Source organism: Erithacus rubecula (assembly GCF_903797595.1).
Source record: "Erithacus rubecula genome assembly, chromosome: 9".
Classification (NCBI taxonomy): Eukaryota; Metazoa; Chordata; class Aves; order Passeriformes; family Muscicapidae; genus Erithacus; species Erithacus rubecula.
Window position 1 is genome coordinate 28,939,932 of NC_136660.1, and position 26,831 is coordinate 28,966,762.

At 49.3% G+C, this 26,831-nt stretch overlaps 1 protein-coding gene across 2 annotated transcripts; it reads left to right on the plus strand.

Annotated features, from left to right (window-relative positions):
- Positions 1-1,819: 1,819 nt before the first annotated feature.
- EMX2 (empty spiracles homeobox 2) lies at positions 1,820-8,824 on the plus strand. 2 transcript variants are annotated; one of them, XM_079312316.1, is made up of 4 exons: positions 1,820-2,060; positions 2,757-3,237; positions 5,306-5,490; positions 7,879-8,824. In XM_079312316.1, the coding sequence occupies exons 2-4, from the start codon at positions 2,847-2,849 to the stop codon at positions 8,044-8,046; spliced, it is 744 nt and encodes a 247-aa protein (XP_079168442.1). In that variant the 5' UTR covers positions 1,820-2,060; positions 2,757-2,846; the 3' UTR covers positions 8,047-8,824. The 2 variants fall into 2 exon arrangements, with proteins under 2 accessions (XP_079168442.1, XP_079168441.1); XM_079312315.1 differs by lacking the exon at positions 1,820-2,060 and having other exon boundaries at positions 2,261-3,237.
- The last annotated feature ends 18,007 nt before the right edge of the window (positions 8,825-26,831 follow it).

Consider the following 26,831-nt stretch of genomic DNA (forward strand, 5'->3'; position numbering starts at 1 on the left):
TTTCTCACTATGTCCGGCCTGTTTTATCTCTGACAAAACCCAGGGAAAGCTTGTGTTCTCCAGGCTCTGCTTGCGGTTCCTCTGCCTGGATATATCTTCTCACACACACACAGCATGCACCCAGAGATGTGTACGTATGTACAGAGCACAGAGAGGGTGCTGCGGCCGAGATCACTCGCTTTTCCCAAAAAAAATCGAACTTAGCCGTGGAGAGCTCCCGGCTGCAAGCATAACCTTCTCCGTTCGGCTCCAAAACAAGGGGACCCCCCTTCGGAAAGGGATTTTAGACTAGAGGATATTTCCCCGGCGGTAAAGTAGGTAGAGGAAAATTTATCGATCGTTTTGGAAGTTCTGCGTGTGTGAGGTTTCTTTTCAAACGGATATAATTCCTCCCTCCCCAAGTACTAAATTACCCTGTGCAGTTTTCAAAGGAGACCCGTGATTATGTCAGGATGTCTGGAAAGGAAAAAAAAAAAAAAAGGCAAAAAAAAAAGGAGTTGAAGTTTTTCCAATTCAGATTCATTCTTCAGTCCAGGAGAAGTGTAAATACGCAGATGCAGAACACTGTTCTTCCTAGAAGAAGGAGAAGTTTCTCTCTCTCTCCTTTTTTTTTTTTTTCTTTTTTTTTTTTTTTTTTTTCCTATTTTCAGTGCACTGGAACCAAGGATTCCAGGCACATCAAACACTCGTCCTATTTAGGGCACTTTCTCATCCTTGCTAGCGCCTATAACCCCAGATCTTTTCCAGAAGAGGGGTAATGACCGCCGCTTGAGGGGAAAAAAGTTGCACGGCGAAGGGGTGAGGGGACTTAGAAAGTTAAGATAGCGATTCACGAGTGGCACGAGTAGGGCTGAAGGAAAATCCTTCTCTCCCTTGCTCGGTTCCCTCAGCTCAGCGGGGTCCGAATCCTACACTCCGGTGTCTTCGGGCAGGAAAGGTTTTCCCAAACGTGTGAAACCTGGGAGAATGGCACCTCGCAGCAAAATCTGCCCAAAGACTTGAGTTACGCCGTGTAAAGCTCACTTTGCTCTGCGCTCGCACGCACGTGTGGCTGTGGATATCTATACGTGCAGACGCCCCACGCCTGGAGATCAGATTTACATTTCCTGCAGAGAGTGAACTTCTCCCTCCACAAAGTGCACACAGCGCGGGGTACACAAAGGGAAACACGGCCTCAAACAAAAGCGCAAGAACAGCCGCATCTTTGCGTGCCCAACACTGTTTTGTCACTTATATTTAGCCCGTCGATTTGGTATTGTGTTAAAAATATCGGCAAGCTGGGAACAGATGCTTTTAGCAGCGAGTGGGGAAGGAGAATAGAATTCACCTCGCCCTTTACTGGAAACAACCATTTAGGTGGCGATTTGTTTTTTAGCATAATTTAATGCAGCGAACTAACGGATTTCTAGTGTATAAAGTGGAAAGAAAATAGAAAACAAGGTCCGGGAGCGCAGGAAAGAAACGCTAGACTGGTTTTAAGACTTCCCCCATCCCTTGGTTCAACAGAAACATTAATTTACATTAGCAATTCCGCATCTTTAAGATAAATTACACAGCGGCGTAATAGATTTAAAGTACGCCAGATTTTTTTATCATTAATTGTAAATGTGCAAAATACCTGCTGGTACTTCACTTTAGAAGAATGTAATTGGCAAAAATGGGAGGCTGATGAATAGATAATAGATCCTTAACTACCAATAAACAGTAAGCACCAGCCAAGAGTATTAGGATGTGATCATAATTATTCTGCAGCTCCAGCCAATGGGAGGAGGAGAACTCAGCCCTAAAATCATCTCCGGACCCAAAGGTAAACGCGAAAATACGGACAAGGCTGGAACCGGAGACTTGATCCCCTGTCCCGTCTGCGAGAGCCCGGCGGGTCCCAGCTTTGCACGATGCGGCTGCCCCGCGCTTTGTGCTCCGCACCGCGCGGTGCGGGCAGCGCGGAGGAGCCAAGGGGAAATAAATAAGTTCGGAGGAGGACGACGATCCGTTCTCTCACCGGGACGAAATCTTTCCCAAGCGGGGCATCTCTCCCTGACGCCCCGGGGCCGATCAAGGTAACCTGGCCGGGCTGAGAGCACCCGAGAGCTGGCAGAGACAGGGGTGTCGCGCTGGCGGAGCTGCCCAATCCCCCCTGCCCCCACCCGAGGAGATGCAGGGCCCCCCATCTCCTGTCCCGCTGAGCCCCCCCTGGGCCCCCATCCGCCTACCTTGTCGGCCGAGCAGCGGCAGGGGAGGGCGGGCAGCGCGGCCGCGGAGGGGCGCGGAGCCGAGCGGGGGCGCGGAGCGGTGCTCCCCCCGCGCTGGCGGGCGCGCTCCCGCCGCACTCCGATCCGCGGCTCCATCCCTCCCGATGGCGCTGCCCGGCGCTCGCCTCCCCTCTGACGCACTTTAAAGAGTCTCCCCCTTCAACCTCAAGGCGAGTAATAGCGACCAATCATCAAGCCATTTACCAGGCTTCAGAGGAAGCTGTTTATGTGATCCCAGCACTAATTAGGCTCATGAACTAACAAATCGTTTGCACAACTTGTGAAGGGGCCGATCACATCCATGGATTGTCTTTGGACTTAGGGGGGGAGGGGGGGGCGCGACCGCCTTTTCCTTGCAGGAGGGAAACTTCTCCCAGCAACTTTTTTTTGTGTGAGTGTGTGCGTGGTGCGTGTGTGTGTCTCCCTTTTGGGTACCGCTGGCTGCCGCTGCCTCCTTTTCCTCCAGCCCCTGTCTATTTATGTGTGTATCTATCCCTCCTCAAGTCACTCCCTGCTGCAAACTTCCCCGGATCGTCTCCCGCGCACCAGAGAGAGACGGGCAGAGATTGGGTCGGGGACTCTCGTCGCGGCAGCATGTTTCAGCCCACACCCAAGCGGTGTTTCACCATCGAGTCGCTGGTGGCCAAAGACAGCCCCTTGCCCGCGTCTCGCTCCGAGGATCCTATCCGGCCGGCGGCGCTCAGCTATGCCAATTCCAGCCCGATGAACCCTTTTCTCAACGGCTTCCACTCCACTGGCAGGGGGGTCTACTCCAACCCGGACTTGGTCTTTGCAGAGGCCGTCTCCCACCCACCGAACCCGGCCGTGCCGGTCCATCCCGTGCCCCCTCCTCACGCCTTGGCCGCCCACCCGCTGCCTGCTTCGCACTCCACGCACCCGCTCTTCGCCTCGCAGCAAAGGGACCCCTCCACCTTCTACCCTTGGCTAATACACCGCTACCGGTATCTGGGCCACAGGTTCCAAGGTACGTGCAACTTTTCTTCTCCCTCCGACCCAGCCCTGCATCCCCCAGCTGGTCCCCGCGGCGCGGATGTTGGGGACGGCGGATGGGCGGGCGGCCCCTGCCCGGAGCGGAAGGCTCGGCTCGCCGGGGCCCGGTGTCTTTTGTCCCCGTCTCCCCCTCTGCCAAACTTAGGAGAGCTGTCAGAACCGATGGGCTTGGTTTTGTTTTCCTGCTTTTCCCGGCTTGTTTTGGTTTCCCGGGAAGAGGGGGGCAAACGGGAAGGCAAGGCCGGCTGGGACTTCGTCGGCTTTCTGCCCCCATTAAAAGCAGGCGAAAAGGTGGATATTTTTTTGTTCCGGTGTGTTGAGAACTAGAGAGGACCCCCCGAAGGAAGCGGCCCGCAGAGCGGGGAATGGAGGGGTGCTGTGGCTGAGGCTCCCCCGGGAAGGCGGCGGTGCCCGCCGGGCTGCGGGGCCGCACGGAGCCCCCGCCGCCAGCCGAGCCCGGCCGCTGCCCTTGTTAGAGGGGAAGAAACGAAGCGAAGCCCAGAGAAAGGAGGAGAGGAGTGTGTGTAGGGAATTAATCCCAGCAGCGGAGCAGCGCGGGGAGATGGGGCTGCGGAGGATGGCCGGGGAAGGGGCGCGGGGGCGATCCCGACCGCGCGGTCAGCGAGGGACTCCAAATGCCCAGCGATTAATAACCAGCTGAAGGGAAATAACCGAATCCAATGGCGGACAATCAATAAAATCTCCCTTGTTTAACCCTTTGAAACCGGCAGCGTCTTCTCCGAAGGGTGAGCCGATTTCTCCCGTAATGGGTCCAGCTTCTGCCACTTTCAGTATAGGCAAACCAACAAACAAACAGACAAACAAATAATCAGCCTCCACTCGCAGGGATACATCTGCCTTTTTTTTTTTTTTCTTGTATTTTTATTTATTAATCCGGAACGAAAACAAACCACCTGCATGTTGCATTTTCCCCGGCCTTCCACAGCCGGGCCGCTACAGCCGGGTTGGAAAAGGAGCCACTCTCTCCGAAGCCAGGCGGTCTGCGACACAAAATGGATTATTACCCTTTCAGAATAAAATTACAGGTTTCGCTCACCAAATTATTTGTCGCAGGCACCAGGCGATTGGTAACGAGGGGTAGATGAAAGGCGGAAATGTCCTGGTGTTGAGCCACAGCCGGATTTCAAACACACCCTCCTCCTCCAACGATTTTGAAAGCACTTACCGAGAGAGCCCCTCGGTGCCGCTTCCACCTTGGAAGAAGCAGCCCGGAGAAGCGGCACAGGGGCACCCTGGAGGGAAATGCCCACCGAAAATGCCCTGGCTCAGCACCCCCCTCACCCGCCCCCGCTCCAATGCAGGCCGGCAGGAATAGGATGGGATGGGATAGCATAGGATGGGATTGGATGGGATGGCCACTCTGTGGCCTTCTCGGAGTTTGGTTCTTTATTTCCACGCCGGTTCCCGAGGCAGCGAGGAGGCTCGGTGGGCCGGGAAGGCGGCGGTGGGAGCCCCGCTGCGGGCAGCACACCGCTAGAACGGTGGGAAGCGGAGAGGGAAAGGCTCCGGCCGAAGTTTTGGGCGAGGGAAGTCGAGACAGGCCGGGGGAGCAGGCGGGCGGCTCCCGGAGCCCGGTGGGCGGCCACGGAGACCGCGGGGCTCGGCCAGGGTGCCCAGCTGGCCGCAAAGGGAAGATGGAAATAACAAACAAATAGGGAAAGGCGTGAGGCTCCGGTGGTCGAGGGGAAGGGGGGCAGCCGTGAGTGTAGCCGCAGACACCGCAGCCGTGCTCTGGCCAATTATTTTTTTCTTCTTCTTCTTTCTTTCCTGTAGTGCTCCCCAGGTTGTGTTTTAGGACTTTAATTTCTACCAGTCCTCACCTCCCCCTGCTTATTTGTCCTTCTCCTCCACGTATTTAACAAAGGAAAACACAGTACAAAACAAGAACTGAAAATAAGAAAGAAACTATAGTTGGATTCATTCTGAGGGTAATGATTGGATACAAAAAAATCTTTTGCTAAAAAGTGCTGTCGAGGGCATTTGGGGAAGGTGTTTTATTAATGTTTTACCCTGTTTCCCAGGGAATGAAACCAGTCCGGAGAGCTTCCTATTGCACAATGCACTGGCCAGGAAACCCAAACGGATCCGTACAGCTTTCTCCCCATCCCAATTACTGAGACTGGAACATGCCTTTGAGAAGAACCATTATGTAGTAGGAGCGGAGAGAAAACAGCTGGCACACAGCCTCAGCCTCACGGAAACTCAGGTAAGGGGGAAGCACGGAACGGGCAGTGGGGAAAGCGAAAGTACCAGCATCTCCTTTGGAAAACCCACCCGGCCGGGCCGAGATTCGGGCAATGAGAAGGGCAAATTCTAGAGGTGTTTAGGCCTCCAATCCCTAACCGATGGAGTGCAGACAGGGATCTCCCCTCGCCTGAGTGTCGTAAAATCCTTTCCCCGCTCGTGCCGGGGGTCGCGGTGCCTCGGCCGTGCGTGGGGAGCCGCAGCAGATTTGGGGACCCCCGGGCAGCCCCGGCTGCAGCTCCGACCTGAGCGGGGAGGCGAGAACTGCGATCTGCGGGTCCGCTGGTTTTGCTTTGGGACTGGTCTGACCCTCAAGAAGGAGTTCGATGTTAGGGGGAAAGCCACCAAAACAAATGCGGGGGCAAGGGGGAGAACCTCCCCTTTAGACCCTACAGCAGAAACAAAATTTCTTGGATGAATTTTCGCTCGTTTCTAGCCGGCAGAGGGGATGTGACGAGCCGGTTCAGGAGGGCAGAAAGATGAAAAATAAAAGCAGAGAAATTATTCACAAGGAATCCCCCCCCTTGCCCTTTCCACCCCCTTCTCCCCCCTCCCCCCCAGACTGGCTGCGGGCCAGAACAGCACCGGAGAGTGTTTCGGTCTCTCTGGCGGGACACTCGGCGATGTTTCTGCCACGGTCGTGCCGGCCCGGGGGTCTCGGCAGGTACCGGGGCCGCGCACCCGCGGAGCTCCCCCCGACGGCCGGGCAGCCAGGGCTGCGAGGGCGTTTTCCACGCGGTTTTCTGCCCGCCGGAGGAAAGGCTGGAGTTTGGAGATTTGGAGTATTGGTGTTGGTGGTTGTTGTTGTGCCGGGCTTTTGTTTTGCGCCCTTCCAGGAAACTCGTGGAGAGAGGGTTCCAGATGGGGTTTGTCTCTGCTACAGTATGTGGCACTGTACAAAAAAAAAAAAAAAAAAAAAAAAAAAAGCCAAAATACCCAGCCACAGCCTAGTTCAAAGTTCCCAGTAAACACAGCGTTCTCTGGGCGGATTAAGTTGTAACACTTTTTTTTTTTTTTTTCTTAACTCCTTTTCGTGGGGGAAGCAATAAAGGGGTTGGAGCTTTTGTTTTAAAATGTCTCCCTAACAAAACAATAAAAAGGGATCGCCACTTTTATGAGGTTCCCCGAACAAGGGACCGGTCACAGGCTTATTTCTACTGGAAAGCTGTATTTAAGGTGGTCTTTGTGCTGCTTGATTCCGAAGCTGGTTGGGGTCTTTTGTCCGGATGTCAAACCCCCAGTCCCCTACAAATGAGCTCCCTTTTGGGAGATCAGCGTGCAGAAATGAACCGTCCTCCCCTTCAATTAGCAAACTAAAAGCAAATTAAACTCACCCCTTGTTCCCCGCTCAGCTTTTTAATGGGGGACTTTTGGAGAATATGAAAATGCAGCAGAGATGTGTGTCCGGCCAGTCAGGTCTCTGTTCTGAAGAGGCAGCGAAGCGGGTTAAACCAGCTTATTAAAATGCTCCAGTTCCCTTTCCCCCCCTTGCTGAGGCCTTTATCAGGCAATTTCAGACAGAACCAGAGTTTAAACTGCTTAAAATAATAAAAAAAAAAGTTTACCTTTGGACGCTCCAAGGAGTGTGGCCAGCCCTGGAGATAGCTCCCAGATCAATACTATCTGTAATTAAAACACTGAAGTCAGCTGCCGGATGGTTCAGTCAGATGTACGCGGCGCTGAACAAAATCAGAGGGATATTTACGATACCACTTGCCGATTTCACCGCACTGCGATCGCTCCTGGACGGCGCGTCCCAGGGAGACGCTGCGGAGAGCGATGGACGTTTTTCTATTCGCGGCATTTTGTACATTTTATTCGCTTTTCCACGAGGGAAAAAACCCCGTGCGTCCACCCCCAGCCCCATCGTGCCGCCCTGTTTGAAAGGACGAGGCCCTGTCTCTGCTTTGCTCTGCCGGGCAGGTGGGAGCCCCGCGGTCCCGCCGCAGCCCCGATGGCTCTGCCGGTGCTGGAGGAGCGGGGAACCGGAGCCTGTCCGGACAGAGGGGCTGTCCAGGTGACAGCCCACGGGCCAGCTCCCCGCGTGGGCTACCTGGGCACTGCTCGGGGCTACGCGCCCGCGGAAGCTCCAGGTGCGCGCACGGCGCATCCCCCGCGGTGCTGCGCGCTCCTGCAGGCGTGGGCGCTCTGGAGGTGCCCGTGGGGCGTGGGGCAGCCTGACCGTGCCTTCCTCAGAGGGCTGGGGGGCAGCGGGGCCGCGGCTCGGCTGGCCAGGGTACGGAGCAGGGGACGCGCTGCGGGCAGGGCGCGGTGGCGCACGGAGCATCTCCCTGCAGCAGCGGCGGCCGGGCAGGTGTCGGACTAAACCCCGGTGCCTTTCCTCCCGCAGGTAAAAGTATGGTTTCAGAACAGACGGACAAAGTTCAAGCGGCAAAAGTTGGAAGAGGAAGGTTCAGACTCACAACAGAAGAAAAAAGGGACTCATCACATTAACCGGTGGAGAATCGCCACCAAACAAGCCAGTCCAGAGGAAATCGACGTCACGTCGGACGATTAAAAACTGGCACTTTTGGACTTTTCAAAGCCAGCACCTCACCAACCGAAAGTGTTAAAGGCTCATCCCCCCACCCCCGCGGCGTGGCGGTGCGGGGAAGGACACGGAGATCTTCATCAAAACACGATTCCCGCCTGGGAGGGAGCTGGGAGCGAGCGAGGGCCAGCCAGCGAGGGCTCCGAACTGTGGCACTGCCGGCACCGCTCTGGCACAGGGGATCTGTCAATCCAAGCCAAAACACCGGGACGAGGTGATTGACAGGTATTCCGTTTATCGCAGTCCACTTTTAAAAGCATAACAAAAAAAAAAAAAAAAATAAAAAAAAAAATAAAAAAAAATTTAAAAAAAAAAAAAAAAAAAATAGAAGCAAAAAAAGCCCCCAACCAAACCAGAAAAATTACACCTTACGGGACATTTTGCACTTCACGGCTTTTTCCGTCTTTGAAAGAGAAATTTCCATAAGCAGCCAAAACCCACACCTGTTTCAGAAACTTGAATTGCATGTGTAAAGCCGTCTGGGGAAAAAAAAAAAAAAAAAAAAAAAAAAAAAGGAAAAAAAAAAAAAAAAAATTTACTCCGGTTCCTAAAGACAGAAATTAATTGTAATTTTTTTCCCTTTAAGACAGGTTCTGTGTGCTTTTTAATTTTATTTTACGAGAAATGTGCAGTCTGTAAACATTTTATGATAACTTCTGGCGTCAAAGTGTTTGTGAAAGCTAAATGAAGTAGCAGTAACAAAGCATAGTGTTCCTTCCGGATGGACAAACACGGTGGGGAGGGGAGGGACGGGAGGGAAAGGCGGGGGGGGGCGGGGGACGTTGGGCTTGGTCATAACTTTTGCTGGAAAAAAAAAAATCAAATTGAATTATTTCTCTCCCCCCTCTCCCCCCAACTGTATCCCCATTGCAAAACCAGATGATGATTACTTTTTTTTTTTAAGATTAGCAAAGCGCAAACCCAGCGACCAGTTTTGGCGGTGGGGACACCTTCTAGGCTGGGAGGATCCAGAGAAAAGGGACTTAAAATCGCGAATTGATTTTTTTTTTCCTAATGGCCACTTTCATTGGGTCAATTTTCAAGCACTGACCTTATAATATTCCGAGATCATAGAGCTACTAAAAAAAAAAAAAAAAAAAAAGTGACAAATGTTTCCTTCATGTCTTCTATACCAGAATGTAAATATTTTTGTGTTTTGTGTTTAATTTGTTAGAATTCTAACACACTATATACTTCCAAGAAGTATGTCATTGTCAATATTTTGTCAATAAAGATTTATCAATATGCCCTTATTTTTAAGCAATATCTTTTCCCCTTCACCCCCAAATTTCTCGGAAACCAACGATTTCCCCCACACCGCCTTGTTTTTAGCTGCCGAACCCCCTCGGCCGCGCCGCGCATTCCTGCGGCCAAAGGCGCATTTTCTTAATGTATTCGCTGGCTGCTAAATAGACCTCCAAAAATAAGCCGCAGAGGCGCACTTGCTGTATATAAATACCTAAAACCCCCCGAAACACAACCAACCAACCAAACAAAAACCTCAAGGAGAAACCCGGCCCCTTCCCTGGTCAGGTTCGTGATGGTGAAACTGGTCGGCAGCAGCCGCGCTGCGCTGAGCGAGGCTTTCCTCGGCAAAAATAGGTGTTTTATTTAGCGAGAGAGGATTTTTTTTTTTTTTGGCTTTTTTTTCCCCCCCATCTTTTCTATCCCCTGTCCAGGTCGGTGCGGTGAGGGACAGGTCCCGTGAGCGGAGGCTGCGCCCCAGCTGCTGCTCTCGCTGCCGCTCTCAGGGAGCGATCCTGGGCGCAGAGCAAAACTCTGACATTAAAGAGGTGGGGGAAAGGAAAAAAAAAAAAAAAACAAAGAAAAAAAAAATGTTGCTCTGGGTCCTTGAGGAAACTAGCTGGTTTTCTGGGGGTACACAGTTGTTTTTTCATGCTTCATTTGCTCCTTAGCCTGATAGACTGCATTAATCAGTTTTATTTCCATTGATAGAGAAACCTCGTCTGCTCTGTTCGAGCTACAAAGAATCCTGCAAGCTTTTGTGAAAGTGCAAATCAGTTTAGGCAATTATCATACCAGGAATATGAAGGGGAAAGAGGAGGCATTGCCCAGTGGTCTCCTTTAATCTCTTAATCCGTGGATCCAGGGGGGCTAGTTGGACATAATTTAGGACAATCTGACTACCCTTTACACTGTGATAAGGCGAAGTTACAATGCATCGCAAAAATACGAGCTTTGTTAAACATACTGCCTTGAAAAGTTAAGATTAGACATTCTGTGCACGTGTTGGCTCTATCGGGTACTATGTAAATTTAATTTTTTAAAAAAAATCCGATTTATTTTTTTTTTAAAGCATCTCTTCTTATACAATCCCGGTGACTTTCCATTCACTTGTGCTACAAATATGAGAGGCCCAGTCAGGGTTAGGACGCATGTCGCAATGCAGTCCCTTCCATTTAAACCTAGCCTAATTATTTAGTAGACCTATTCCCAAGGTAAACTTCTCGTGGCGTTTCTTCCCTCCTCGAGCAGCTGATGATGCAGACCTGGAAACCAAGCAGGACGCACATTTCCCCTGAACTCGCCCAAGCTCCTTGCTCTGCACTTCAAACCCGGGCAAATGGGTAAACATTAAACGGATTGCGGCCGAACAGCAGACTTGGGCCCTTCTAGAAATTGTTTCCCATCTTGATAAAAGGCTTATTTCTGCAGGAACTATATACTTCTTCCCCGACCCCTCTTTATTTTTTTTTTCATTCTTTCCTTTTTTTTTTTTTTTTTTTTTTTTTTTTTTTTAAACCGTGAGGGAAGAGAGGGAGAGAGGGGAAAAAATTAAGCGTCCTATGTAGCGTAACAGCAATAAAATCTTCAGAGAATGCCATTAGCTTTGAAAAAAACCCCTAAAAGCTTTATTACAAACCCAGCTTTGAAAATAGGGGGGATTAGGAGTCTGAAAGGGTCCCACAATGGTTAGAAGAAAAGGTTTCATGCTAATGAGGTTAATGCCCTTTGTATCTCAGGACTCCACAACTTCATTACTCCCTATCTCCGGCTGCACCAAGCGGCTCAGAACACTGCAATCCACTCCAGCTCTCCCCTGCCTTGCCTAGAGAAGGATTTGATAGCAGCTCTGTTCAAACTAGATAATTATATCTTTTCAAGTCGGAATTAAGATAAAGAAAGTGAAGCAAAGGCGGCTAGCCTTGATCCACTGCAAACAAATTTGGCGCACTTTCTAGTCTCTCTCCCCCTGCCTCAATAGGCAGGACAGTCAGCTTATTAGACCCTCATTTGCTTTATTAATTCATCTATTTAAAGTGGCAGGATTAGAGAGAGGGAGAGAGAGGCAGAGTCTTATGTGGGACAGTGGATGCCAGGCAACGTGGAAATATAAATATTGGCGAGATGCTATCCGAGCGGGTGTTCAAAAATACATTTTATATTAAATAACTGGGAGGGGTGGGGGAGGGAGCGTGGATTTCGGGTGGCGAATTGCAGAGTCGGGCGGATTTTTATGGCTTGTTTGACGGAAAGCTGGGGCCAGCTCTCGCTCCGGAGGACGCGCGGCCCTCGGTGCCTGGCGGGGGATTTGGCTCTCACTGGCCCCGTGGGCTGCCCAGGGGGTGCAGGACAAGCGGGGAGCCCGCACCGCACCCGGGGCCGCTGCTGGCAGCTGCGGAGCGGAGCGCGCTGCCCCGCGCAGCGTCCCGGGCAAGGGGCTGGCTGCGCACCGCGGGCTTTGAGCGGTTTGTTTGTGCGGTTTGTGCGGTTGTTTGTGCGGTTTGTGAGGTTTGTGCGCTTTCCTTCCTGCGTCCCTCTGCTCTGTCTCTCGGCCAAGGTCAGGGCATCCCGCCCCTGGCCGCCCCCGGCCCCTCTCACCCGGGGTCTCCGCCGGATCCCCATCCTCCGGAGCGCGGCTGGCTCCGCGTCCAGGATCTGACCCCTCCGGCCTTGGATTTTTAACCCTTTCCCTTCCGACAAAGCCGGAGGCTCCCAGCCGTGTTTGCTTCCCATCGGTGGGATTTGTGCTCCCCACGCGGAGCAAGCCTGCACCCACGCACTCTCCTTGCCACTGGGCAGGGCTGGGGCCAGAGGCCTTTGGAGCCCTCGCTTTGTTGTGTTTAATCGCTGTTTATTTACCTTCCTCCTCTGACGGATCGCGCTGTTACCTGTGAGGGCTCGGCGGAAATTAGCGGTCCCCCCTAATTAGCACCCAGCCTCCTCATAGCCCGTAGGAAACAGGCAGAGCAGCTCGGGCCGGATTCCCTGATGAACAGGATTCTCCCAGCCCCTGCTCCCGTGTCCGTCAGCGGTTCATAACTGCTCGGAGCTAATACAGCCATTGATTTACTTCTCCAAAGGGTCCCGCTGCGAGGGGGAAGCGGGAGTTTAGAGAACCTCCTGACCCCGAGCCGTAACCTCGCTCCTCGCCAGCCTCTCTCCTGGTGGGACACTCGCAGCCCGTGGCCCACGCTTGAAACCGAAAGGGCCATTAATCACCTCCCCTCGCTCGCTTTTAATTGACCTTTTGCAATTAGCGCCTGTTGCAGGGAAGGCGACCCGTGGGTTATGAGGGAGCCCTCCCGGTGCCCCCTCGGACCCCTTTTCCCGGGGGGCCATGGCCGCCCGAGCTCCAGGCAGGGCCGGGAGGATGCTGCGGGCACGGCCGGGAGGATGCTGCGGGCAGGGCTCCCGCACCGGGCTCAGCCCGCCTCGCAGGTGGCTGCCCTGGCCGGGGCAGGGGAGGCAGGATCTGCCTTCTCTCATCCTTCTCCTTGTCCTTGTCCCCGCCGTGGGTCCGCTCGGCCCCGCTGCCCCGGGAGCCCCATCTCCCCGCACGGCCTGGCTGCAGCCCCGGCTGCTGCGGGGGCTCCGGGAGAGCATTTATAGACCCGCTCTCCATCGCCCACGGCTGGACCTGACGTCAGGAAGAACTTGATCTCGCCCGCTTTGCTCCTGCTTCTGAAACTGATCCTTGAAATGAGAGAACAGACTCTACACAATTCCCATGGCCTTGACATAAGGTACAGCGATAAATATACACCACTAATGAGCAATTACCATATAATCACCTTCCAATTAGCTCGCATAATGATGAATTAAACATTCTAGCCTGCTGGATTAGGTTTCTTACTTTGTATATTATTTACGAAGGCTAGCTTCTGCTGAGCACCAAATATCAAATTAGATAGGGAATTTTCAGTTGGGGGTAATTAAGCATTCAGAGCATGCCCGGAGTTTTTGTCACCAGCCAACTAAAGTGTATTGGAAGGTAGTGTCCATCCTTTTCTGTCTTTCCTTTTTGATGTCTTAAAACAAAGTCCACGCTTTTCTGCCAATGCTCCGCACGTCGCCTCCCCCGCGTTAATTCTGCTTCCTTCCCCAGGGCTGCACAGACAGAAAAACTGGCCGTTTTATTTCCCTGGGACAGTTAAATAATAAGGAGCAGGCAGAGGCAGGATCTGGGGGAAATAAAGGACCTCACAGTCCTCTCGCTCACTGTTGCTCCATCCCTGTGAGATGGGGAGAAATCCGTCCTGTTATCCCGGCCAGGAGCACCACCCTGGTCCCCTGCTCGGAGCGAGGACTGGCGGGCACAGGAGGGAACATCCCCCGAACCCCGAGCTGCTCTCGCACAGACCCCAGGACACCCTCCCGCGGGTGGTTGTTTCCTTCGCATTCTGGGAGAGGGCTCCTAAGGGGTGGGGGGGAAAGGCTTTGGGTGCCGATTCCACCTGGAAGGGAATGAGAGGAGAAGCATCAGCCCCGTAGGAGGAGAGAAGGATGCAGAGGTCGGGCATGGTGCATTCCCAGCCCTCATCCAGAGAGGATGGAGGGACCGCGGCTCCGGGCGGAGACGGGCTCGCAGCCGCCCTGTGGAAAGTGGGAACCCGTCTCAGAGCTGCTTGGCTTTTGTTGGTTTAAGCTGGACCCTTAATGTTTTCTTAATTAACCGTTTGAGTGTGAGTAAACCTCCGCCAGGCGTTTACAGCCTGGCTATAAAGTGGGAGGGGGGATCTCCCTGCCTCCTGCATTGCCTGAAAACATTCCTTGGGAGCTTGAAGGGGGCAGAAAGCGGCTCCGCAGGGAGCAGTTTTCTTACCCAGACTTCTGCTTGGAATTACCTTTCTAAAAGTCCTTTACCTATAAAGTAAAGGACACGCTGTTAGTATACTCTTTCCCCGCTCATCTCTCCCGCCTGACACAAGGAACTCTGGAAAGTTTCAGGGACTTCCAGTCAGGAAAGGAACAGTCCAGCATGGCACAGATGCTCGGCTTCAGCCGCTTTTTATTATTTTTTATTTTCTTTTCTTTTCCCTATATAATAACGTTTTTTCATTTAAAAGGAAATAATAATAAAAAAAAGCATATAAAAATACGAATTAAGAATTCGAAACAATTTCCCCCAGTGAAAGTGTTGTCTGAATGAGTGTTTGTGACCTGAACCCAAACAAACTTAGATAAGATGTGGAAATTCATCTGTCAAGTCTGGAAGGAGCAGCTGATCGAGAGAAGCTGCTGGATTCCGGTGTTTTTGTGGAGTTACACTCATAGCTTTATCAGTATTTGAACAACCTTTTTGTGGTTTTGCTGTGTTCACAGAACGTGCGAAGTCCTGACTTTCTCCACAAGGCCGGAGAATACAAGCGCGGCTGTTATTTTATCTTTAGATCAGCAAGTGGGTATCAGAGGCAGGGAAGAAAGTGCATTCTTGTGGGTTGCGAGACTGAGATATTCCCAGATAAACTCTTCTGTGATCTCATTTATAATCCACGCGATCACGGCTATTTTATTTGGCATACATGTGTCGAGAGAAGGCGTTTGCTGTGATGGGATGTTTAGGATCCAAATATGAATTAAAAAGCTTTTTAGAAAGTTATCTCCTGTGCCACCCTCCTCGTCCCGGTAAGCACGTTGCCTTTTTGTAGTGGTCTGTAAACCCACACCTTACTTGCTTCTCCGTGGGCTGCCAAATGACTGCTCAGAATCAAGGAAAAGGGAGAAATGGGGAAGGTGTGATTTAGAAGAGTAAAGGCTGTTCAAATGAACAATGAAAAGGTATTTTCATAAGAATAACGTATTTTTATTTAAATTCCTGGAAAATGCAAAATAATAGAAAGCCAGCGCTGACTAAAATCTGCAAGGAAACAGAGAGGAAAAGAAAAAGAGAGAAAAAATAAAGACGAAAGAAAAAAAGGAAGGAAGGAAGGAAGGAAGGAAGGAAGGAAGGAAGGAAGGAAGGAAGGAAGGAAGGAAGGAAGGAAGGAAGGAAGGAAGGAAGGAAGAAGGAAGGAAGGAAGGAAGGAAGGAGAGGAAGGAGGAAGGAAGGAAGGAAGGAAGGAAGGAAGGAAGGAAGGAAGGAAGGAAGGAAGGAGGATAGGAAGGAAGGAAGGAGAAGGAAGGAAGGAAGGAAGGAAGGAAGGAAGAAGGAAGGAAGGAAGGAAGGAAGGAAGAAGGACGGACGGAAGGAAGGAAGGAAGGAGGAAGGAAGGAAGGAAGGAAGGAAGGAAGGGAGGGAGGGCGGGAGGGAGGGAGGAAGGGAGGGGGGGAGGGGGGGGAGGAGGGAGGGAGGGAAGGAGGGAAGGGGGGGGGGAGGGAAGGAGGGAAGGAGGGAAGGAGGGAAGGAGGGAAGGAGGGAAGGAGGGAAGGAGGGAAGGAGGGAAGGAGGGAAGGAGGGAAGGAGGGAAGATGGGAAGGAGGGAAGGAGGGAAGGAGGGAAGGAGGGAAGGAGGGAAGGAGGGAAGGAGGGAAGGAGAAGCCAAGGTCCCAGTGTGGGATGGAACGAAACCATCTCAGGGACACAGTCAGGAGTCTGGGGAAGGCTCCTGAGTTCAGCGTCCGACCGACTTGGAGATTCACTCCAATTTGTCTCTAGGAGAGTCAAAGGTTGTCCAAGCGGGAAATCCGCTTTCTTCCCATCATTGCAGCGCAGTCAGGAGAGGTTGGGGTTTCTGTAGGTTTTCCCTGACAAATCAAGAGCCCTGCTCGGCAAAGCGGAGCGTCCTGGCGGGCGGGGAGCGGTGCCACCGGTGCAGAGCCCGAGGACATCGCCGGGCAGAGCGGCCCCTTTGCCGGGGCCTTTTTCCTCTCTCCAGTGGGAGCTTCTCCTACGCAAGGGCCGATCCTGGCCTTGGAAAGGCAGCAGGGGAGAGCCCGGGATGCCCAGGGTGGGCAGCCTTGTCCTATGTGGCCGGGATCACCTTCCCGCTGCCACCCCGCGCATCGCCATGGAAACTGCGGCGGCTGAACATCAAATTCCCGCAGCTCAGCCCCGGGTGCCCCGGCAGGGACCTGGCAGGGACCCCCAGCTGCTCTACCGCTGTCGGGAGCGGGGCGCAGCCCCCTGAATCCGCCTCGCCCGTCGGTGCGCAGAAGCTCCTTTTGGGGGTGACTGCCGGGAAGAGCCTCTCTGGCTCCTTTTCCACCCTGACACGAGGGTCAGAGACAGGGGAGGGCTGGCCTTGAGCTGGGCGGCAGCAAACGGGGGCTGACACCGGCCAGCGACCCTCTCTCGTCCCCACCTTGTTGGGGCGACCGCGGGGAAGGATGGAGACGCGGGCCGGCAAATACAGCGCAAAGCTTGTCCCTGCCCTCCTGTACCATCGTTTAAGCTCCGCTCGTCCCAGCCAGCGACTCCCGAGTCGCCCCAGAGTCGCTGTCCCCGCTCCCGGCCCCGCGGATGCGCTCCTGCATCCCCGGCCAGGTGCTCGATCCTGGGGAAAGCGGCTGCTCCTTCTTTTTCGGGTATAAGGGTAAAAACCGCCCGCTCCTCCCCGTAACTTAAATAAAAAAGAGTAAAAGACAACGTTTACACCAGTTTAATTAAGAAAGGCTCTTGTACCTTGGGGGGGGTGGGGGGGGGCATGGCATCATTTCACATGAAATATTCATACAGGAGGTTTCCCGAGCTGCTCCGTTTAATCATTCCTGCTGCCAGCGAAGGGCTCTGTCTTTATACGTCTGTAATTTGATTTTAATGTGCCCACTTTTCCATCTGCACATGTCCCGAAGGTAAGTTCCCGTAGGAAGCCAAGGCTGAGAAACATTGCCCAGCCCGGGCGGGACCCGCATCCGCGGAGCCGTGCGCAGCCTCCCGCGGGCGCGCAAATAATGCGAGCGCATCTCCTGGGCGCGCATCTCCCTCTCTGCACTCCAGCCGTGCCCGCCGCTTCTCCATCTCCTCCGCTGGACTGTTTCGCATTCAGCTGTGAGTTAGTGCACTTATATATCCCTATTTAAAGGAAAAAAAAAAGGCGGAAAACAAAACACACAGAAGGAAAAAGATTGTGGCGTCGGCTAATTTAAACCACTTTTGGTGGAAGGGCTGTCAGTTCTGTAAGTAAACGATGCTGTGTTGATTCAGATGTTGCTCTCGGTGATTGCTGAGGGGGAAGCTGAGGCTCGGGCTCGCAGATCCGGGGCCCCGCTGCTCTCGGCGGAGCAGGGCGGATGGCAGCAGGGCCCGACTCCTCCGTGCCCCGCAGGCTCCTGCTCACCCTGCCTGCATGGGGAAGAAACTAAAAGGGAGGTCAAGAGACATTTACCCCCGAAATGATGAGCCCCACTTACCCCTCGACATACCCAGGCAGAGTTATCTATCAATCACACTGTTTATTTGGTGTCACCAGCTGGGCTGTGGGGAGAGAAACGCATGTTAAATGATGCCATTAGACTGGAGAGCAACAAGCAGAGACGAGGTAATTGGCAGCAATTCTCAGAGCCAGTCCGGTGACCTGTTAATCTGTTGCCACCAGCACTCAGTCGGGAGAAAAAAATAAACCAAAAAATCTGCAGAATGGAGAAAAACTCTGACTTACCTCGGACCTGGTCAGCTTGTTAATGTTCCACTTATAAAAAAGAAATGATTTCTGAGCGAGCCCTGTCTGTGTTCAATCAGACTCTTACTCCATTTGCTGAGTGTAATATATCCTCCTTGGTTTAATATGTTCCCCCTTATTTTTTAATTTTTATTATTTTTGTCTTCTCTTTCTCCATTTGGATCCCATGAGGTTTGGCATCAGACTGTTGGAGTCATGAAGCCGAGGGTGTCTGCAGAGCAGGAGCACCATTCAGCACCTCTGCCTTTGCATTTCCCATCCCGAAGGCAGCTGTGTGATCAGAAATTTTGGGATGTACATGCAAACCTTCACCCCTCCAGAAACTTTGCTCAATAAACCTCCCTCTGTCATTCATAATAGAGCACAGAAAGAGCTGCTTGTGCAGGAGGGAATGTTTGTGTGGAAGGCTTTATACAACCCCTGCCTCCCCAACCAAATATCCACAGTGGCTGGAGACGTGAAATAGAAACTCAAGCAGGCTCAAACCAACTCTTTCAAACAAATTCCTTCACAATATTACTTTGTTTCTGAAATAAAAGTGATAGGCCCTTGGTTAGCTTAAATAAAAGCAGATTTTTAACAGGTGACTTGGAATCAGCAGTGTTTTGAAGAGCTCAGGGTAGAAACAGTGGCACCTCCCCCAAATAAAAAATGTTTGACAGAAAGTTGGAGTCATAGGGGATGCACAAAACTACTATTACAATTAAGGAGTGTGTTTGAGCTTGCTTTATTTTATTTCAGCCTTCCATCCTCCCCTGGTATTTTCATTTATTTTTAAAATGTACAGGATTGTCAGGAGACGTCCCTAAAAATGAACTTTTGATCTTACTGCAAATATAAGGCTGAAACCAGAAGCCCTTACTTACCACTAAACCATTTTTAAATGGCTGTTGGGTTGCACAGGAGGAGATCCAGGGTGTTTTCCATTATTCATAAATATTTCAAGCAGGTAAGTTTAAGACTTTTTGTTTTTGATGAGCTATTCTCTCTCACACATATGCACACAGAGAAGAGCTACTTAGAACACACTTGGATTCAAGTCCAAATCAATGAATAAATTACACAGATGGGTTTCATTGCTTCTATATTTGCTACATGTAACAAATCAGCAAAAATGTTCAGCTCATTAGTGGGGACAATACTGTGTTGGAGGGGTCAGACACAAGAACGAAAGAAGCATTCATTTTTTCCTGTAATGTGACTGATGTCTGGCTGAACAAATGTGATTTATACCAGACCTCTCCCTTAATATAACATATTTCTGCAATTCTTGTGGGAGAGCCCAAAACGTTCATACATGACAGAATCAAAAAAGCTCCCTCAGAAAGGATAAATTACATGATTTGGGACATCTCATGACACTATTTTGCTGCTGAAGAATTGTCTTTTTTCCACAAGTGATAACTGCAATCTGGTAGCAGCTAAACCATTCCAGTGGGTGTATGTAGCATGTTTGGGCTTATATTAAAGATAAGTAACTCTGCATGCTCTAAAACAAAAACTTTACATTTTTTCTCACAAATGAAGACCAGTAAATTGTGAAAGAGTTGTGCACATATTAATAGTCTGTCTTCCACACTGTCCTTTCTTAGTTTTATAGGGGGACACAAAATATTTGTCTTTTCCTGCCTATCCACTGTCACCCAGATTTATTAATTCAAGATAAGACTGCTATTCTGAATGGAGCCATCAGGTCAAACACTGGAAACGTTTCCACTCCTGGCCCAGGAATGAGGTACCATCAAAAGGGTGTGAGTGAGCATTGCTTGGAAAAGAACACAGAAATTTGTGCAGAACTTCCAGCTGCCATCCTGTGACTGGTGGAAAAAGTCACCTTTAGACTTTCCAATGAGCAGGATTACAAATTGTGATAAATGAGGCTGCTTTGTGCCATGAGTGGTGTCAGAATTCTTTTTTTCCAGTGCTGGGATGCTGTACAGATGACCTTACAGTGAGAGCCCTTTCAGCTGAGGGTATAGCAGACTGGTGGGTTTGAGGGGACAAGTGTGGCCTTTGCATTCTGTTTTCCTATGGCTGTTCAAGCCCAGGTCTCTCTATCTTTGCTGTGCTGACTGATACAAGCTCTGTGATGCAAACAAGGCCCAGAAAATCTTCTTGTATACCACAAGGGCCGTTCCCAATTATGCATCTCTTGGAGCACTTCCACTGACAGAGAACCTCTTCTGGAGATACTGATCCACTGCTGATTGGTGCAGGGAGTGATTTACCATATGCAGGTTGATGTGGCTCCTCCACTGCTCTGTACATGGCTGTTCCTAAACCCTGCCCCTGTCTCAGGGACACATGCTCTGTCACATGCATTGCTTTTGCAGAACACACAGCCAGACATTAAACTAATTTCCTCAGTGCATGCAAAGTTCCCTTCAGAACCTGAAATTTTGGATCTTTTCCTTGCCTAAATTCTATTTTGCATCTAAGTGAGACACAGATAACAAGCTGGCAGGCTGGAGCTAAAATGACCTTTCTTCCAATGAGTAACAACTGCGTGTGAAGGGAAACAACTGCATGCAAGGGTTTTCCATGGGAACCTGAGTCACAGCCCACTCAAGAAAACATGAAAATGCTTTTCCAGGTTTACACCATGTGTGCAGTGTGTTTTGATGTGTCTTGTGATGCAGACCTGAGTGGCAGCTGAAGTCACCACGGCCCTGGACCCTGCTGTGGGTGATGCTCTCAGGACCTGCTGCTGAGCTGGCCAAACCCCTTGCAGGCAGCCTCAGCCTGGCTGAGAAATTTGGTTTATGCCAGCTGAAAATTTGGCTGGACCCTGGGCATAAAATTTGGGAATTTCAGCTTCAGAGTCAGAATATATCTCAGCAAAAAGAGCCCCTTTATCCTGTGAGAAGACAGGAGCAAGCAGATCATGCTGCTAATTCCTGTCCTCCTGCACCTCTAGTTGCTCTCTCACTCAGCTGAGGTAAGTTGGGGAGGTGAATATCTGTTCAAGCTACTTTGGCAAAGCAGAAAGACAAATCCTTTTGCTCTGTATTTGCACAGCACCCAACACACTGGAGTCCTGGTGCCTTACTGGAGTTGCCAGGGACTTCTACAGCACAAATAAGTACATAATGCATCTGCTACAGAGCTCATAAACCTTTCATGTTATTTATGTACTAATCTGAACAGCGTGGGCCAGATTTTGATCTTGGTTAGGCTGGAGTAAATGAGATACGGGTTTGGCCTCACATCCATAAGATCTATAGTCAATCAGTGTTTCTAATGTGCTCATCATGGAAATATCTTGGCATTGTGTGGCTGGCCCACTTCAGTGTGACTAGAATAGCAAAGCATTATATTAAGCAAACAGAACAGTTTGATTTATAGATTTGTGGTAAGAATAGTTCAGTTTTCCAGGGTGTTCAATTTAATTAACATTCTCCAGGGAAAAAACTGCTATTGTTTCCCTAACCACATGCCTTCCAATACAAAATAAACTCTTGCTGGTGTGTATGTGCTGCTTAATTATCCTAAATGGTTCCTTTTGAAAGTTGTCTATTGACCTGCTTCTACACTTCACAAGTGGAGCATATCCTATTCACTCAAGAGTGTGTCTACCTGCACTAAGCAAGAAAGAGATCCCAGATCAATTTTAACACTGCTAAAATGACAAAACAACCTGCTGTATGCAGTGCTTCCCAGTGTTTTACAGTTTTACAGTTCCCCTTATTCACTTGTGTGTAAATAAGGCTGCAAGGGTGGTTTATAAAGTGAATTATAATAATAATAATTATTATTAGCAATAATATTTGTAGGTCTTAAATCCAGCCACTATTTGATGGTTGGGGATAAATCTACAGCAAGGAGCTCTGTTTGGATGCTATTGGAGCAAAAGCAGGAGGGCAGGGGGACAGTTTATCAGTCTGACCCACTAGGGATCAAGTCCTGCTGTTCATATTCACCTTGGGCTGCCCCACAGTTTTGATCTGCTGGTTTTCAGAGAGGTGAGCTGCAGGAAAAGCAGATCCTGGGCTCAGGTCATCCCTGGCTGCCAGGGCTGTGCAAATCACACTGCCTTTTGCACCAACACAGTGCCTGACCTGCTGTCTCCATCTTTCAGGCTCTCTCACAGTTTTTCAAGAGTGCCCAGATTCAGAAGATGGTGGAGCAATCCTGACTCTGCTTTTCCCCAACGTTTAAGTGGAAACAGAGCTGGGCCCAGTGAGTGGTGCAGTGTGGGATGACAGGAGGGTGAGATTTCGTGGAGTTGAGTCAGTAGTGAGAGCTGGCTGCAGCCGGCTCTGACTGAACACAATAAACAATTCCACTTGCAACATGCTGTACTATTTAAGGGCTCAGAGATGCCAGTGGGAGTTTTGCCTGAATAGCAGGCGAATAACAGGTCCTCACTCTCTATCATGTCTCATGGAATATCACAGCCCCATGTGTGCTGCAGAGGCAGATAAGGGAGTGCTGGAGATAAGAGGGAGCTGGGGAGGGCCAGGAGGAGCAGAAGGGCTGTGCCACTGCCTCCCGACTTCTGGAGAGAGCCTCCCTCCAGCTGGGAGCTCCCACCCATGCTGGAGATGTCTGGAAGATGCTCTAAGGATGGCCAGGGAAGCTGCACAGCCAGGCCCTGGAAATTATGGATTAACTCTGCAAAGCAAACTACATAATTGCAATAATTCCCTCTGCATTTAGCATCTATTCATCTCTGCCACAGCGTCTCCATTGGTTCTGCTTCCCAATGACTCCTTCTGTCTAAAAAAGGAACCTAAATTTCAGGGAAAGGTTAGAAAATAGTTTTTTCTGCTGTACAATGTGCAAGCAATTTATTGAATAGTCTCAGAAATCCTACTATGTTGCTTTCCTCCTGCAGTACTGCTGATTCAAACATAAAGCAGCAGGTTAAAAAATATTCATACACCATTAAAAAAAATGAAACTTGTCAAAACAAGCAGCAGATTTCTCCCTAATATTATGGTATACAATTTTTATAAATGTGGAGGCAGCTTTTCTTAGAAGAGTATTTTAAACTCATCTAAATTATATTAAGAGTCAAGGCCCAATTTGGTAACAAGCTGTGAGACATCAAGGGTTCTTTTAATAAAGAATTCACGCTGGAAAAATGTATGTCACAAGACATATGACTGGATGCCTCCATGCTTACTAACCCTTTGCTCCCCTGTACTGATGCACACTGAAGTTAAATCCAGAAAAGGGGGTTCAGATGGAGCCCTTGACTCCAAATGGCCATTTGGGTCTCTCCATGAGCACACAGCACTGCAAAACAAAGCGACATCAGCAAAGATGCCTGAGGTTTGATTTGAATTTTGCTCTCGTTGAGTGATACTATTTATACCCTGGGCTAATCAGAACCAGGGCTGTTTCATCATTCTAAATGTCAGGAAAAATATATCATGTGCATCAAGGGAGAAATCTTGGCCCCACTGAAGTCAATGGCAAAACTCCCATTGATTTCACTGGGGCCAGGATTTCACCCTGAATAAAAACTCATGTTTCATACACAGCTTAAATGGCAATGGGTTTATCTCTGAGAAGTTTTAAAAATTATTTTGGAAAAAATTACCTTACTGAAATGCAATTAGGCATTTATTTAGCCTTTACAGAGCAATCAATGCTTTCATGAGCAGTGTAAAGGAACTTAAGAAGAGAAACTCAAGGCTGAAGTTGTATGATATGCAATTGGGCAATTGTTAGGACACATAATTGAGTGTGATTCAATGTCTCCAAACACAGTTTCACTAATAAGCTCCTGGGTTTTGCGTCTGGATGATCCAAATGTGAATATTTTTTCCTGCTGGGTGACGTAATAGCTCACCAGGACACCAGTGCAGCGGATGTAACATGCTTGATTTGATGAGGCTGTTGGACACCAGAAAGAGCTTGCAGTTGTGTCTCTGACTTGCTCTCACACTAATGAAACACAGCCCTGTGTCCTCAAGTCCTGCTGGGCTTGAGCAGCTGTCTTTGGTACTGTCCCCAGCACAGGAGGTGGACAGAGGGTCACTGTGGGCTTTGAACATCATTAGAAAAGTTTGGTGAAGTCCTCAGCTCCAGCCTTATTTTAAATCAAATGATTCTTGTCTTTCCTTGCTGGCACAGTAACTGAGCAAAGCGTTGGGATTTGTAAGGTTCTATGTTGGCTGAGACAATTCACAAGAAGGAAAATAGCCTTGTTTTCACTGTCTAATTAGTTCACAGTGCATATTTCTTCAGCTGTGTACTTAATACTTCCAAAAGTATCATGGGATGAAGAAAACAGCTTTGCATTTCAGTCAAAAAAGGAGCCAGGGGAAAAAAAAAACCCCATACATGAACAACATTCAGTGATTGGAAAACACCACATCCCCACTTAAAAGCACTTTCAAAAGATATGTTGTACTCAATGAATCTCACTTCTTCTAACCAAAGCCATAAATCTGATGTACAAAATGTTCCCTTATTTTGCCTGGATCTATTTGAACTGATTAATTTTTCACAATTTTCTCTGAAAACCACACTGTGGCATCGCTTCAGCACCAACTGCCCGTCTTGAACAGACACCATTGGTTCCTGAAATACTTGGGTTTCCTGTGAGTTTAGAATGGGTTCCTTCCAAGTATTCCCTTTGTCTGATCTTGTTAAAATTATTTGAATGAACAAAATTATGCCTTTGATGCTATGTTGCGAAAACATTTAATCTATTCTGTTTTCAGCTTTCCTTTGACTGGTGCAAGAAACAAAGCCTGGGAAAACAGGCAAATCATGACTTATGGGTGAGTGGCTGGTCACATTTGGAGCTAATTTCTTTTCCAAACATTTATACTTCCTAAGAAACAGTTTCTCCAAAAGAATAACGCCTGGAAGAGGCTAAAGTAGTGGTCAGAGAAGAGGAAAACATGACATTTGATGTAGCCACCTCGATTAAGGTCCTGTCCAATTAGGTTTAACAAGAAGGGTTAGAGAATCATCCTAAAATACACTGGGGAGAGGAAAATATTAAGGAACAAAGAAGCCTCTGCCCTCAAAGGACAAAAGAAAAGAATTTCAAACCATCTTGACGAATCAGTATAACCACAGCTTGATGGAGAGACAAAAATGGGACAACTCTGGCTCTGAGGATTGATGCAGAGATTAAAAAAGCAAACAGAAAAATAAATCCTTTCACTTCTAGACCACTGACTTGAATTCATAAACCAGTTAGTCATCATCATCTGATAGTTACTGAACATGTCCTTTCTGGAACAAACTGGTGGTCTCAACAGGAGCTCTAGGAGGCATATGACAATATTCAAACCAAACAATTTCCTGCTTGGCATGATTGCTGGCCATCTCCATAAGAAGGCCAAAGGAGCAAGCAATTAATAACGGGGGAAAATACCAACAATAGTTTATTACTATTATCATTATTGCTACTAGTGCTATTATTACTGTTATTAATTCACAAGAGGAAATTATACAGTTGTCTGAGTATGGCAGTAATTATGCAGTTGAATGGGATTACTGCAGAGCAGGCCTGAGATGAGGGATGCAAGCTGTGGTGGGATTAGGAAAGCATCTGTGTCTGCACTGACTTGGCGAGGGGCAGAACCAGGACTGCCACTGCCTGACACCCAAAAGCAGCAGCTCTTATTGCCTGAGCTGGGTCCTGCTTCTGCAGGGGCTGCAGCAGCTCCCACCCTGCCTGGAGATGCTCTGGGGTGGGGATCAGTGGCACAGGCTCCCCCATGGATTGTGTCCTTTCTTCTGGCTGGCCCCCAGGTGTTCAAATCCCTTTGGAGTGAAGATTCCTCCAGAGGATCACTGGCTGAGCAAACACGCAGCAGTGCCACAGCATCCTGTCTTGGCCCTGGCTGAAAACACAGCATCCCCTAAGAGCTGCTTCCCCCAGGCCTGCCTGTGCTTTCCTGTCTCTGGATGAGCAGAATGGAACAGTCACAAAGTCAATCACTGCACTCATGATCACCAATGTTTGAAAAGAAGATCATCACCCACTCTCTTCTAAGGGTTAGAACATAGCACTTCATCATTGCTATGTTGGCCCTAAGGTGGTAATTTAAGTGAGTTTTTATTCTATGCTGATTTATGGTGGCTAAACTAATGTAATAAAACTTCCCAGACCCTTTTCATGTGCATTATTGATAAAAACACTCAGTAAAAGCAATGTGTAAATCCATCTTTGTGAGCTCTAATACTTGTTGGTGGCATCTGTTTTTCATTTAGCAAGATGACTGAAAATGAATGTAACTACAAAAAACTCAAACAGTCAAATGTGTACATATTATTGCTTAAAATCTGCAATTTCACCACTCACTGATAATCAGCACTGATTTATCTGAACAGACTTTGATGTTCTGACTGCACTTCTCACCCAGGCTTCAGTTCAGCAGGGTTTTCCTTAGGCAGGGTCCTCCAGGTCTGACCCAGACACATCCATTTGCAACAACATCCACTGGAAAGGGTTTTGTACGTGATAGTAGCAGAGTGAATCAGAAGAATTGAAGTTTCCATTCAGTCCCAATCTTCTGTGCCTTGGCATACCCTTGGGGCATTTACAAAGTGAGTATGAACATCTTTTGTGCTATCTTATGACAAAATGGCCTGTTTATGGCATGACACCATTTCTGGATATGGAAAAGTTACCTTTTATCATATATCATGTGTGACGATCACACAAGAGATTAAAAAATGGAGATATGTGGAAAGCAGGGAGTGTGCAGTGGATTACTCAGCACCATGGAAATACAATGTGCAGGAAAAGAGGAGAGCCTCTGGAGACTGCCTGGGTTGTTAGCATTGATAAGAACAACTGGGATGTGCTGCTGGAGCTGGACTGGAGTTTGTGTCAGGAGGGTTTTTGGGGATGCTTCACTTCCCATCGACCAGACTGAGCTTTGTATGTGAATTTGTCACTGGGACACAAACAGGCCAGAACAAATATAAATTAAATAATATTTCTCTGTGCATGGTGATAGAATCCTTGCAGGT

Excerpts from the sequence above, each read along its gene's own strand:
- EMX2 (XM_079312316.1), top strand. The coding sequence starts at position 2,847 with ATGTTTCAGCCCACACCCAAGCGGTGTTTCACCATCGAGTCGCTGGTG. Across the intron at positions 3,238-5,305 it reads TCTGGGCCACAGGTTCCAAG|GGAATGAAACCAGTCCGGAG; the intron begins GTACGTGCAACT and ends CCTGTTTCCCAG. Across the intron at positions 5,491-7,878 it reads TCAGCCTCACGGAAACTCAG|GTAAAAGTATGGTTTCAGAA; the intron begins GTAAGGGGGAAG and ends TTCCTCCCGCAG.